The following is a 14,920-nucleotide window of genomic DNA, read 5'->3' on the forward strand; positions in this document are numbered from 1 at the left end:
TGACAGGCACGTGGGAACAGTGAGCGAGGGGAACCAGCAATAAAGGCAAAGGTAACAAAAATGGCTACATTGTGTTCAGAGCAGAAAATTCCAATATTCCGAAAGGTCTAGATAATAATCTGATGGGTGTTTTGAGCTGAAACTGTACACAAATTCTGGAGACACAAAAGCTTTGTTTTAAATCTTGGAAAAGGAGTAAAATAGGTGCCCTTTATATGTTCTTGAAACTAAGATAAAAGGTTGTAAAATGTCATTTTTTAATTAGAAGTTTGCATTAATTAGCAGTTTCCATTACTGCAAACTGCTAATTAAACCTTTATATTAAAAAAAAAAACTGTTAGTTTGCTTTTTTCAACTACACTACCTGACAAAAGTCTTACCTATCCAAGTTTTAGGAACATCAATAATAACTTGGACTTCTAGTTGATCATTTGGTTTTAGAAGTGGCTTATTTGAAAGGCAAAGGCCTCTAAATTACACCTATTTTAGCAAAAAAAATATTTTATATTATTTAATTAGGACAGTAAGTCTGACCTTGCTTAGACTAAAGTCTTGTTACTTAATAGAAATCATGTACAGTATAGAATATAAAGTCATGGTGTCATGGGGAAAAAGAATTAATACTGCATCCATCCATCTCTGCAATGACTCAAATAACTTATGAATAAAGTTTTCTGGAATGGCATAGAAAGCGTTTTTGTAGGAGTTCATGAAAATGTTTTGCTTTTATCTTCAATGCCTCCTCTTTCATCTTACCTTAGACATGCTCAAGAATGTTCATGTCTAGTGACTGGGCTGGCCAATCCTGGAGCACCTTGACCTTCTTTGGCAGCACAAATGGTTTGATACCTCAGGCTGTTGATGTTGCCATTCATTCTCCTGCATGGCAACATACTGAATGTAACTCCAAACCATGATTTTCCTTAACCAATCTTGACTGATTTCTGTGAGAATCTTATGTCCATGTGGGTTCCAATAGGTCTTCTCCAGTATTTGTAATGATTAGGATGCAGTTAAACAGATGATTCATCAAAAAAATCTACCCTATGCCACTTTTAAAAATGATCATCTACAAGTCAAACTATTATTTGTTGCTCTTACAACTGGAATTGACAACAAGACTTTTGTCAGGTGGTGTATAGGAAAGCACACTGTCATCTACCTTATACGTACTGTATTGTTTCAGAAATATAGGCTACTACTACACACACACAAATAAAAAATGAAAGTAAAAAGCAAATGTATGCTGTATATAAACACATGAAAATACAGTGAGCTCAATTTGTGTAGAATCATGACTTGATTTGAATCAATCAGGTTTGGTTTCAAAAAACATCTTCAATTCTGCTATACTTTGTTACAACTTCTGATTGATTAACTGTATTGTTTTAAAGTCTAACTATATAGGGAAATGCATTTATCATTGTTACAAAAGCAAACAAACAAACAAACAAACAAACAAATAAACAAATAAATAAATAAATAAATAAATAAATAAATAAATAAATAAATAAATAAATAAATAAATAAATAAATAATTAATTAAAAAAACAAAAAGTCTAGGGAAAATTGTCATGTGTTCATTTGACTCTTCATTATTCTCTCCTTCATTATTCTCTCTCGTTGTAATCTCTCATTACAATGGTCTGTGCCTCTGTATCAGGTTCATTGTGAACCCTTTTATTGTCTCCAGTAAAGCATGATGTCATGGGCTGCTGTACAGCTGTGAACAAGCAATAAAATAAATCAACCAACCAGAAAACAGACTGGAAAAATGCCCTGTGACACACCATCAGTGCTGAACGGCTAGACAGCTGTGAGGGAGCCCTGCTGACCCGCAGCTAATGAGTGTGGAAGATGAATTTTGTAGTACTCTCTGGTTAAGTACATCAGACGGAGCGCAAGACAGAGACGGAGAAAGAAGAGCAATGTCATTTTGCCATCCAGACAGAACAGAAGAAAGCACTCTCTGTGTAAGGCCTATTTGATTCTAATACACACGTCTTGATGGACAATTTAAAAAACTTGGACGCTCTAGGCGGCTTTTTTCTGTCATTGAGGGGATTTCCAAATTTGTCACAGCTGTAAAAAGTGAAATGAAATGAGGTTCTCACCCGGCCCTTTGTCCGACCCCAAATGGAAAGTTTCCAAGAAGAATGGAAAATGGTAATCTTTAAACCCCTTCATTTTAAAATAATCTTATTAGGAGCAGTTCACATGGAACATCGTTTTGCATTAGGCCATCCAGGTACATTTTGACTAATCTACTGTGAATTATGTGACATACAATACTACACTTACAAAAATCTGTAAAATTTACAGTTAAAAAAAACTGTTAAAATGACCATTTTATATATAATTTTACCTTTAAAATATGCTAACTAAATAGATTTTTAAATTCTACAGTACACTAACATATAAAATTCATTTATAGTGTTAAAATCTTCATGTTTGGAAATCTACACATTGTATCTTTTTCATTCAGACAAAAGCACAACCAAAAACATGTGGTGATGAGAAAGTCATATAATGAACCAATGCTGCTAATCACATTCTATTATTCACAAGCAGAGGAATTTATTTACTGCGATATACTGTAGAAAGTCAATCATGGTTGCGCACAATTGAAACTAAAGTAATTAGATAAACATGATTTATCAACATTAGATGTAACAGAAAACTCAAACGTAATGTAGTTGGTATAAGGTATATATGATAAATCTAGTAAAGTCAATTTACAGTTATTCACTGCATAAAAAAGTAAACATACTGCTAACTGGGATACAGATTTTTACTGTAGAATTTATCAACAGCATATGCTACTGTAAAAAGGAACTAAGCCGAAAAGAAGATGAATGAATGAATATACTACTGTATATTGCCCACTACATAGTAAGAGAGTATGACATTTTAAATGCAGCCTTCATCTGTTTCCTGTTTAACGATTTCTAGTGAATGTGCAATAGAATAGAGTTGTTTAACTTTTGTGCGGTGGTGTGAAGGCACAGTGGTTAGCACTATCACCTTACAGCAACAAGGTCACTGGTTCGAGTCCCGGCTGGTCCAGTTGCCATTTCTGTTTGGAGTTTACGTTCTCAAATGTTCGCGTGGGTTTCCTCTGGTTTCCCCTACATTCCAATTACATGCGGTATAGGTTTATTGAATAATCTAAATTGGCCATAAATGATTGTGTGTGAATGTATAAATGTATATGTGTGTTTCCCAGTACTGTGTTGCAGCTGGAAGGGCATTCACTGTGTAAAAGATATGCTGGGATAGTTGGCGGTTCATTCTGCTGTGGTGACCTCTGATAAATAAGGGACTAAGCCGAAGAAAAATGAATGAAAGAATGAACTTTTGTGCTATCAGTTACGACAAATGTGACAGGATGCCTTTCAAATGGTCAAATATGCTACTAAAGATCTACATCCACAATACAGATAAATCACATTACATACATGTGACATATTGACATTAACAACTGGCATCCCCAAATGTGAACACAATACAGTATTTAAGATAAATGAACATAATATTTCTAACTAATCGTTTGATGCTCCAAAACAAGAATAGCTCCTAACCCTAACTCTAATTCATAACTTTTCATCTCAGTTTCTTTGCAAATCCTGTCTTTTGGACAGTTTTATGTGTGAGACATAGTAATACATGCATGTTGGTCAGAATCAGTGGGTGCAGAAAACCTCACTGCTATGTCACATTGGTATCTGCCTCAAAATCAATAGGATTTGGATCCTATTTTAACACCAGGAAATAAAAAAAACAGACTCATTATTTTCATATCACTTGTGGACACACTACACAATTCTGTACAAATAGCTTCCAAAAGATGATTTTACATCATATAGGTGCCCTTTAAGACTCTTATTCAACCCTTTGAGTGTGGAAATAACTTTAACTTACCAGAAACATTGCATATCTATATATGCCTTTATTACCACGGTTATCAAACCTGTTGCTATAAATACAACTCTTCGTCCCTAGACATTATAAATTAAAAAATGGACATTAAATAAATACAATTAAAAAATCGCAGCACGTCTCTAGTGTATGTAGTGTGTGCGTCATGGAATTTAAAAGCAAAAAATCTTGCATACCTAGTGATAGCGTGAATTTATGTGCACATTAGAGTACACATTATCATTGTATTACAATGAAATCAGTAAATTAGTAAACTGATAGAACAAATTAAGCAGTTGTGCCTACAAAAAAAAAGGCAGGAAATAAAAATTCCTAAACAAAAGAACTGTTACCTTTAAGAACCAGTTTTTAGAGTGTACTTCCAAATCCAACTTTTACAGAAAACGTTTAGCAGTTTAAAAATAATAATAATCTGGATGATTTATGAGGCATTTTTCGCATGGGGACCAAAAACAAATGGTCCCGGTCTAAAATGGCCAGTTTAGTCAGACGCTTATTCCCAACAACAAATGAATTCTACAGGTTTGTTCAGTACACAAATGTCAGTGTGTTTGAATGTTTATGGATTTGATCTGGAATTGATTTGGGTTGAGCTGCACATCCTGACACTGGACAGAGGCTCACGTGGAGGAAGAGGGCCACCAGTCTCTTCTTCTAATTGGCTGGAGGTTAAAAATAGCTCTGGCTAACCATCAGCAGTGTGATTTACAGCCTTCATTTACAAGGCTAACACTCTCTGGGGCTTTATAGAGCTCTCTGTGTGTGATGTTTCCAAACCTTTATTTATCCACAGCCTCCTGCTTTTTGTACAGCACTGACATTTGAATTTCTCTTTTACGGAAATCATCAAAAATTTTCTTCTCCCCCCAGTATATTTATGTGTGTGTAGATGTCCTTAAATGCATTATAATAATCATTTATTGTATTTTATGCTTCATCTTATGTGTCCTATAAATATTTCGGGATTCATGAAAGCACACAGTACAACAATTCAGTGTTATTGTTATTAATATTGACTTTTTATATCCCAGTTTTTATCAAGCCCTCATAATTTACTTTTAATAACATTTTGCATAATGGTGCTCTTTCTTTCAATGTCCTGTATTAACCGTAGTAGTTTTTCTAAATTCATGAGAATAGCAGGGACCACACTAAAACTCTAACAATAATGAAAAATATAACTGGGATCACATTTTTAATGAAATGAACAGCCACATTTTCAGCATATGAAGTTACAGGCTGCTTAATTTAAGCATGAACATCAATACAATTCATTCATTTATTTTCCTTTGGCTTAGGGGTCAACAAAGAAGAATGAACCGCCAACTATTCTGGTATATGTTTTATGCAGTGGATGCCCTTCTAGCCGCAACCCAATACTGAGAAACACCCACACACTCCCACATTTGTAATTCACTTACAGTTGAAGTCAGAATTATTAGCCCCCTTGAATTATTAGATCGCTTGTTTATTTTTTCTTCAATTTGTGTTTAACGGAGAGCAGATTTTTTTTTCAACACATTTCTAATCATATTAGTTTTAATAACTCATTTCTAATAACTGATTTATTTTATCTTTGTCGTGATGACAGTAAATAATATTTTACTTGATATTTTTCAAGACACTTCTATACAGCTTAAAGTGATATTTAAAGCTTAACTAGGTCAATTAGGTTAACTAGGCAGGTTAGGGTAATTAGGCAAGTTATTGTATAATAATGGTTTGTTCTGTAGACTATCGAGAAAAAAAATTAGCTTAAAGGGGCTAATAATTTTTTCCTTAAAATGGTGTTTAAAAAAAATAAAAAACTGCTTTTATTCTAGCTGAAATAAAATAAATCAGACTTTATCCAGAAGAAAAAATATTATCAGACATACTGTGAAAATTTCCTTGCTCTGTTAAACATCATTTGGGAAATATTTAAAAAAGAAGAAAAAAATTCAAAGGGGGCTAATAATTCTGACTTCAACTGTATGGTGCATGTCATTGCAACTGGACCACCCAGAGAAAAACCATGTGAAAACGCAGAGAACAAGCAAACTCCACACAAAAATGCCAACCAGCCAGGACTTAAACCATGCAGCAACCTTCTTGCTGTGAGGCGACAGTGCTAACCACTGAGCCACAGGCGCCACTTCAAAATGATCTCAAATAAAAAAAAATATATATTTAAAATATCAATAAATATATTAACAAAATAAACGTTATGGGTGAAGTAGCTCATTCAGGTAATAATTATAGGTTCTCATTTATTACAGTCTATCAAACCTCATATCACTTCAAAATAGACTAGGAAATTAAGGGACTTTTCACTAAAACTTTCAGTTCTCTTTAAATTCAATGTTTGTGTTTGTGAGTGAGAGAGAGAAAGGGGGAGAGAGATTTAGTTTTCAACTTCACAATGTTACCTGCCACTTAGGTATGTGAAATTTATGTTTTTATTTTTTACATTTATATATATATATGGCGAGGCAGTGGCGTATATGTATATATATATATATATATATATATATATATATATATATATATATATATATATATATATATATATATATATATATATATATATATATATATATATATATATATATATAATAAAACTTCTTTTATTCTAGCTGTATATTGGTAACGAAAGAGAATTATAAAAAACTGTAAAAAAACAAAACAAACAAACATATATTTATCTTGGTAGATTATAGTACCTGAACAACCACATTACCTTCAGCATTAAATAAACCTCCCGGGAATCTTTGGGCTGTTCTGGCAATTCATCTTGAATCAGCAGATGAGCATTAAACATGTGAAAGATCATGACCTGAAATGGCCCATGTTTATCTGACTCCCTCGCTTCACCTTCCTACTTGCCTTACATAAATTCTTGGGATTCTGTGCAAAAGGCCTCTGAATGATTCACACACACAGATTAGAGTCAGGACTGTGTCATTTGAGGGCTGCCATCGCTCGAGGAACAGCTCAGGACTGATAGTCACTGGACGCAATGTGACCTGTCATACTACATTTAGAGTCCGCTTCAAGAGTCCTTCAAGCACAAATGTGAAGAAAACAAGGTTCATTTGAATACAAATAAGTTAATAAAACGGCCATTTATGTAATAAAAAAATAAATAATACAGTTGAAGTCAGAATTATTAGCAGAATTATTTATTTATATATTTTTTCGCTTTTAAATATTTCCCAAATTATGTTTAACAGGGCAAAGAAATTTGTAAATTATGCCTGAACAGTAAGAAACTATGCCTGATAATATTTTTCTTCTGGAGAAAGTCTCATTTGTTTTATTTTGGCTAGAATAAAAGCTGTTTTAGATTTTTCAAACACCATTTTAAGGTGAAAATTATTATATTTCGATAGTCAACAGAACAAACCATCGTTATACAATGACTTCAGTCTTCAGTCACGTGATCCTTCAGGAATTACTCTAATATTAATTATTATTGTTAATACTATTATTATTAATGGTAATATTAATAAAAGCAATATCGACTGGAGAAATAATTTAATTTGAAACTACATGCAATAAGTAATAAATAAATATTTAATTAATAAATATTTAACAATTAAAATTTTTTTTTTACATTTAACAAATCCTGCCTTGATAACCAGAATAGTTTTGTTTAAATTATTAAATACAATTAATAATAAAAAAATTGACCCCAAATTTTTACTTTTACAGTGTGTACAAATGTATACAGTATATAACCACTAAATAATAATCGCTGTTCTTTTCTATAGCTGTATGAAACAAATAATAGTTGCAGCTTTACAAAAACAGCTAAACTCAATGCATTTTATCAATTCTAGTGATCATTTGTATGAATTCTTTGACGTTTAAGAACAAACGTGGATAAAAGACAATGACACAAGTTATATATATTCATGCTTTGTCTTTAATCACTTCATAGAAAAGTAGCTTCAGATTTTATTGAACACAATTTACAATATTATTACCATACATTGTGTGAAACATTGAATATTCACCTGCAACAATGTGGGATAACCAGACGATAAAAACTCATCCCTCATGCAGATAGCACTAATTCTGTTCAATCCTTTTGGACGCAAACGGGACCAAAAGATCTCAAACATAGATTAACAAAGTTATACTGACAATTTGAATTTCAAAACTGCTAACAAGGTCAGAAAAATAGTTCACATTAGCACAAATAATTACAGAAGATCACATTGTCGTAATTATATCGCTTTCACATTGTTGTTCGGAGATTGTGATATTGGTGAGCAATGCCTCCCCTGCAAAAGTGCATTTACAGGCCACTTCTGAGCCGTTTTTAGCAATCTCCATTCAAAATGTCGTCAATATATTTGAGGGCCACGTTTCTGTGAGATACTGATTTATCGATGTTACACCAAACAGTGATACACAAAGCTTCTAATATCCGACAGATGTCTACAGTATGTATTTATGTCTTTATATCTACAGACTCTCCCCGTTACCGATGGGTCGCGTGTCTCATAGGCTACTGTTCTGGGCAGTTGAAAATTGTGCAATATATTCATACATAGTATATATAATATATATTTATTCATATTAAAACATAAACAATGTTACTAAATAAAACAGACTCAGTCCAAGAGCCCACTACACAAGAAACACCACCAATTTTCGGTAATGCAAGTGCATATAAATTAATCCATTTACAAAGAAACATTATTTCTATGTACAGTTAACGGTAATAAATACACTGTTATAAACAGTAGAGGACCGATCTGAGCGCATATAAACAAAGTGAATGGAAAGAGTTGTGAAAAAAAAGAAGCGTGGGCTGGTGATTGAGCGACGCTTGCACACACAAACACAGTAATGTGTCGACACGTACAAATGTGCGCGCAAACGTACTTTTGCATGCTACTTTGGCCATTAACTGTTGAGACTTTGAGCGTAAGGTAGGTCAAGTACCTTAAAGCATGAGCCACACACAAACGTGGATGTAAAGGGTGACAAAATGTGTGAGACGACAATGCTAATATCAACCAGTTCATGTTGAGAGCTGACATATAGTTGTAGCAAACTTTTTTCGTGAGACAATTACGAGATCAAGTCAATGTTTTTACAGTGGGCCAAAAGGAGCGTTCTGTTTATCAAAGTGTGTAAAAAAGCTAGTTTTGACTAATTTTTAAAAAAATTACGTATTTTTATGTATTTTTTTACGTAAATTTACAATGGTAGGGTGAAAAATGCTTGCTGTGTGGAAGACGAATATGATGAATTGTAAGCAAATTAACAAATTTAACTTTGGCTTCCCCTTTGATTTTAGAACATGATGAGACCGTCCATCGAGATTTGATTTCTTTTAGGGTGCTTGTATTTTTTTCTACAGTAAATGGGGTCTTCATACTCAAGGGCATTTAGTTTGTTTTTTTCTGTGCAACGACGCAGATTTCTTACCCTAATGTGAATGGGATGATACCAAATAAACAGAAATTGTGCTCATAGTCAAAAAGTCTGACACAATGTAGATCGAATAAACAGAAAGTGCCTCTTTCATCATTTCAAAGTTTTCTGATCGTTTGTCAGACGTTTGGATTATTAAGTTCTATTGCCAAACAAAGGAAGACACTAAGATCTCTCTCCAGCGTAGATATAAAACAATTCTGCATGTTCAGTCTGGTTTGCTTTAGAAAACGAAAACATCTTGACATACAGTTATACTAAAACGTGTTCAATAAATAAAAGACTATTAAAAAGACAATAGTAAAAAGGCACACAGTCTTTAGACAAATGGTACAGAAAAGTAAACAGTTTCTCTCTTTACAAATACTTGTTCTTCAGTAGTTCGTGTTTGACCTCATCACACACCCATAGCTTTACAAAAAGTCTGTGTTGATACAAAAACAACAACCAAAAAAAAAAAAAAAGAAAAATCCTCTCAGTAGTGTCTACTCCACACCGCCTGGTAAACAAACAAACAGACTGTCCGCGTTGGCCCCAATCCTTCATGTTTATCAAAGTCGCCTGTCAATTGTTCAGGTCCAAAATGTCTGCAGCATTTATTTCCTGAGAGCTCCCACCAAACTGTCTCCAAACGTAAGTGCAAGGAGGGCAAGACATCCTCCTCCCACGAGGGCCTAAAAAAGCACCCCATGTGGGCTTTTTAAAAAGCATCAACTGCAAGATTGCACCTCTCGCAAGGGGAAAAAAAAACAGCTACCGCCTATGTAAGGACGACAAATCCTATGTGTCGACCGGTGAGGCATCTTCTGTAACTATCTGGATGTGTGTAGTGGATTCCATTTCTTCCCCTCGGTCTTCTTCTGCCTCCTCTTCCTCGTCTCCCTGACTCTGTTCATCTTTTTCCGTGCCTTCCGAGTCTTCTTCTTCTAACGTGAGCTCAAACTGAAACTTGTCAGGACCTGAACTTCCCCCGTTGCCTTCTTTGTCGGGCTGGTAAAAGGGCGGAGAAGGGCTCTGAGGGATCATGCTCTGGTACCAGTTCCGATTATCCTCCAGCGTGTCCAGGATATCCTGGGCATCCGGATGGACCAAGTCAGCCCAGGTTTCCCACAACGGGTGGACGATGTAGTCGATGAATCCCACCTGAAGAAAGAGTGAGAAAAAAATATCATTAGACTTTGTAGGATGCTTAAAACATGGTTCTGCAGAATCTTAGACAGGAACTAACCTGGGATTTCTCCACAGAGGCAGTGTGTTTATCGCACATAGGGCTGATTTCCATGCCACGCTCTCTTTCTCTGTCACCCTGGTGAAAGAACTCTTCCATGATGCGGTCAGTCCACTGGCGGTATAGCTCTAGAGACTTGGTGGGATTGCTCAGATCTGCGCAGTGAACCATGTTCCGCAAAACCTGGAGTAAATTTACAAATTTAAGCAACTGTAAGTCATCATGGTCTGAAGTTTATCTAACAACTGGTTTTACTGAGGGAATGGAGATCAGGAAGCCTTTACTGTACCTGTATCCTGTCTGTGTAGTTGTCCAGAAGCAAGACTCCCGAGCTTGTCACTTTCTTCGTTTCCACCATGGTCTTCAGATCGGCCAGTAAGCTCATGTGTTTAGACATGTCAGTGGCTAGTACCTGTGAAAAGGAAACATTGAACAATAATGTGTTAGCATGTAAATCATTCCAGGGTTAAAGAAAAAGAAAGGAAGAATGGGAGGATGGATGGAAGGAAGGAAGGATGGAAGGAACTCACCATGTCGATGACCATCCTTCGGAGTGACGTTCTCTGTTTCTTTGTGAGGTTCTGGAAAATGTCACAGTTGTCCTCTTGGAGAAGCTTGAAGCCCACAGCTAAGTGGTGATTTTCCAAAACCGACTCATCATTATACATGAGGGCCAACTCAGAGTCTGTAAAAAATGAGCGAATGGGACATTAATCCATGTATCTCCATGACTTGTGTATCTAAAGTAGGCTGGGAATTGAGAATACTCACTTGTATTGATGAGGAACTGGTTTGAAACACCAGGATGGTCCACATCATGGATGGCTGCCGCAAAAATGGCTGCCAGGATTTCGAGATCGGTGAAGACAGCCTGTTTAGGAAAGATTCAAAATGTTGAGCAACATGCTTCCTTTGAGGAAAAACTCTAGGAAAACCTTGTGTCTAAAGAAAACAAAGTGTTCTTACATCTAGTGCAGGTGTGGACAGAAGTATGTGAGTTGACTGGGCCACATCAGCAGCATGAAGACTGTTATGATAGGCCACATCTTGGTGGTAGTGATCCTCAAGGGTCATCATATACGTCACAAAGGTATCTGTCGGGATCTTAAAAGTCTTAAGCAAGTCTCGTTCCTGTTACAGAAAGAAGCATCATTAGTACATTTCGCTACAACGTTTGATGAAATTTGTGGAAAGTCACCATAGGCAACTGAACAGAACTGACCTGGAAGATGGCATACATAATGCAAGTAAGAGGCCGGTTGTTTGAATACTCTGAAACAGTAAAGATATTCAAGCCCCATCTATTCAGGTCTTCTAATTCCTGGAAAGAGAAGAGTCAGGAAATGAGATTAAAATACATTTGTACATTTTCACATCCCAACACACTAAAGAGCCAGTATTAGTCAGTCTTCTCCTTACCTTTGACAGTAAATCCTCTTTGTCAGTTTTGACGCCAAATCGAGCGATGCCGCAGTTGAGGCTGGGCCCGTGGGACACTTTCTTCACACCACTGATCTGAGTCATCAGCTGCTGTTTTTTCTTCTTCTCGCGGGCTTTTGGTGTAGGCGAGGGAATCTCCACATCGTTCTGTTTGTCTGTGAGGAACAGTAAGAACCCAAGGATTAGAACAACCTGGTGGTTTTTAACTTTACAGATATCTTCATGTAAAACAGAATAGGACGGCTCGCAAACCTCTCTACACATATCATTCACAAGTGTGTCAAATGCTGACAGATCACATTCCAGATTACTCAATCTCCTCATTGTAGTTTCCACACAGACTACACACATCCATGCCCGCACAAAAGCCCATTGTTTGGAGACCGGTGGCCACATATTGTGTTTCCCTGAGTGACGTAAGTAGATGCTTTTGGCCCAGGTGCAATGCCACAGCTGAATAGCTCACATCTCCACTATGTGTGTGTGCACCTCAAAATTCACTGCCCTCAAACGGAAGAACAGACAGCCAATTCAGAACGTCTTTGCCACTGAGCTATTCAAGCAGGGCCTGCCCCTCCTTTTCCTTCTCCTCCAGTTCCACTCTCCATTTTCACTGTGACAGACCTGTCAACAAACTACAGGGGAGCTCGTATCTGCCTCATTTGGCATCTCCAAAGGTCAACCCTCAGAAGATATCAATTGACAAACAACGGCGGCACATCTCGAGGGCAAAATTGCAGTTGAGAATGGCATAAGGGCTTTAGGTTGGGGACTCCCTCATGTGGAAAAGATAATCCAATTCCTTTCCAAGAAACCACAGGCCGAGAGAGGACAGTACTCTTAATTTCATTCTCTCAGTTATGGCAGATAACGTTGTTCTCTTTTGCAGTAAAGCTCTGGAACGCCGCGGATAACACCTGGTAATAGCCACTGGCGTGATGAGGAATGAGAAGAGGTGAAATATGAGAGTTAATTCATTACAGTCATTATCCTCTTCACTCGTATGTCTGTTAAACATGAATTCATGCAGTAATCAGCTCGGCAGTCAATTCAGATGGACTTATGCATGGAGTGAAGAAATGCAAGGCATCCTATCATGATGACGACACGCAAAAGAGATGGGGATAAGGGAGTACTTGTTTCTCTTTCATCTAGAAAGCATATTTTTTCCTCTCCTCTTGTGGTAAAGATGCTTGATCAAGAGAAAATCTGATCTCGTACAGCTTTTGCAGTGCTCATTAAAGCCAATTTGCTTGTTTTTTCGCATATATCAATCAGAGAGATTTTTTCCTCTGCCTCCCTCTTTTCAAGATTCACTGTCACATGTCATTCCACGTCTTCTTTTATGTAGGAAAAAAAAAAACAACCAAAGGCAAGCCACACGTGCAAATGGATGCTGTGTTTGGGTGAGATTTAATCTCACTATCTCTGCTAAACTCATGCGTTTTGAGGCAGATAGTGAAATCGCATAAAGACAGCAGTCACACGTGACGCAGAATACAGATGTTTTGCAGCTAACATTTAATCCCAGGAAAATCAAACCACTTTAAATCCCAAATAATCTGGTCATAGAATGAGCATGTACACCAATGGTTTTGAAGGCATTTTTAAAATGAAAATCTCAAATACTTTAATATGAAAAACATATATTTTTAATCCAAACTGCCCTTTTTTCTCTCACCATTTTGTTTTAAACTTACATTTTGTTTCATTAAGGTTTAAACTAAGAAAAAATATAAAGATTATTGAAGTAATTGAATTCAATTTAATTTACTTACTCTAGTCTTTGTTAAAGTTTACTATAATAAATCATTTTTTCTATAGAGAAAGGGCATTTTATGATATTAAAACCTCCATTTCTTTCCTACTGGTGTTCAAAACCATGATGCGACTGCGGCAAAAATACAAGAATGTTTGTGTGTTTAGACGGGGCATGTGAAGGCGTCTCGATGAGAACACAGGAGCTGGATGAGTCACAGGTTCTCTTGCCTGGATGTTCCGTGCTGGGGGTTCCACCGTCAGCATTGCTTTACAGCAGGATCCCATCCCCCTCCATCGCGCCCTCCCTCCTCCCCTAATTCTGCTCTCATTTCCACCCTCCCCTTCCTCTTTTCCAACTGCAGCATTGGGGATCTCTCTCCTCATGCAGAAACCAAAGTCTGATGCCATATCACATCATTCCACAAACAAATGAGTCATTGTGCTGCATGTTTGATCTTTTAACATTAAAATAATTAACTGATGTCATTTCTTTTTCAGTTTTCGTCATCGAATATTGGTGATTCGAATCCACAGTTCAGCTCTAGAAATGACGCAGCCTAAATTCAATCCACACTGTATACTGTATGTAGTCAATGTTTAGCGCTAACTGCAGGTGTTTTAGTGTAAGAGTGAATGTGTGTGTAATTACCTAGGAAGGTGTTGGAGATAAACTCTGACACTTGATTTCCAGATCTGCTCATCTCAGAGAGGTGCGTCAGCTCCCTGTTCAACATTCTCTTGAACTGGAAAAGATAAAGATGGAGAAATTTTAGTTAAAATTCATGACAAATAATCAACTTTATTAGGTCTGCCATACTCCAAAGTCCTGCAAAATGGCATATTCAGTCATCCTTTTTTATATTGACATAAAATACATGTTATGCGCAATGTGCTACAGAGTAGAGAATGGTAAATCTTTGCATTCAAATTAAAATCATAATAAAAAAATATGTATTTTTCCAACATTAAATAACGTATATCTAAATATATTAATGTATAAATAAATATATTAATATACATAATATATGTATATAAATTTTAAGCAAAACTAATATTATTAATTGAAAAATTATTATTTTTTATAAATCTCCAACCAATACAAGCCCAAAAACGCAATGCAGA

The 14,920-nt window shown here is 36.0% G+C and overlaps 2 protein-coding genes across 11 annotated transcripts in view; both read right to left on the reverse strand.

Annotated features, from left to right (window-relative positions):
- The window catches only part of lepr (leptin receptor), an 847,758-nt gene that overhangs the window by 409,245 nt on the left and 423,593 nt on the right, over nt 1-14,920 (reverse strand). The window lies entirely within an intron of this gene.
- Nucleotides 7,824-14,920, reverse strand: part of pde4ba (phosphodiesterase 4B, cAMP-specific a) — a 338,467-nt gene continuing 331,370 nt past the window's right edge. For all 10 annotated transcript variants that reach the window (XM_087257474.1, XM_087257475.1, XM_087257477.1 and 7 more), the window contains 9 exons: nt 14,448-14,541; nt 12,017-12,192; nt 11,820-11,918; nt 11,564-11,728; nt 11,369-11,468; nt 11,128-11,282; nt 10,887-11,009; nt 10,598-10,780; nt 7,824-10,512 (listed from right to left, as the gene is read on the reverse strand). In XM_087257474.1, coding sequence (XP_087113600.1) covers nt 10,150-10,512; nt 10,598-10,780; nt 10,887-11,009; nt 11,128-11,282; nt 11,369-11,468; nt 11,564-11,728; nt 11,820-11,918; nt 12,017-12,192; nt 14,448-14,541 — 1,458 coding nt within the window. In that variant the 3' untranslated portion in view covers nt 7,824-10,149. The remainder of the gene's footprint in view (nt 10,513-10,597; nt 10,781-10,886; nt 11,010-11,127; nt 11,283-11,368; nt 11,469-11,563; nt 11,729-11,819; nt 11,919-12,016; nt 12,193-14,447; nt 14,542-14,920) is intronic.

This window comes from Danio rerio, chromosome 6, assembly GCF_052040795.2.
Source record: "Danio rerio strain M-AB ecotype USA chromosome 6, GRCz13ab, whole genome shotgun sequence".
NCBI classification, from domain to species: domain Eukaryota; kingdom Metazoa; phylum Chordata; class Actinopteri; order Cypriniformes; family Danionidae; genus Danio; species Danio rerio.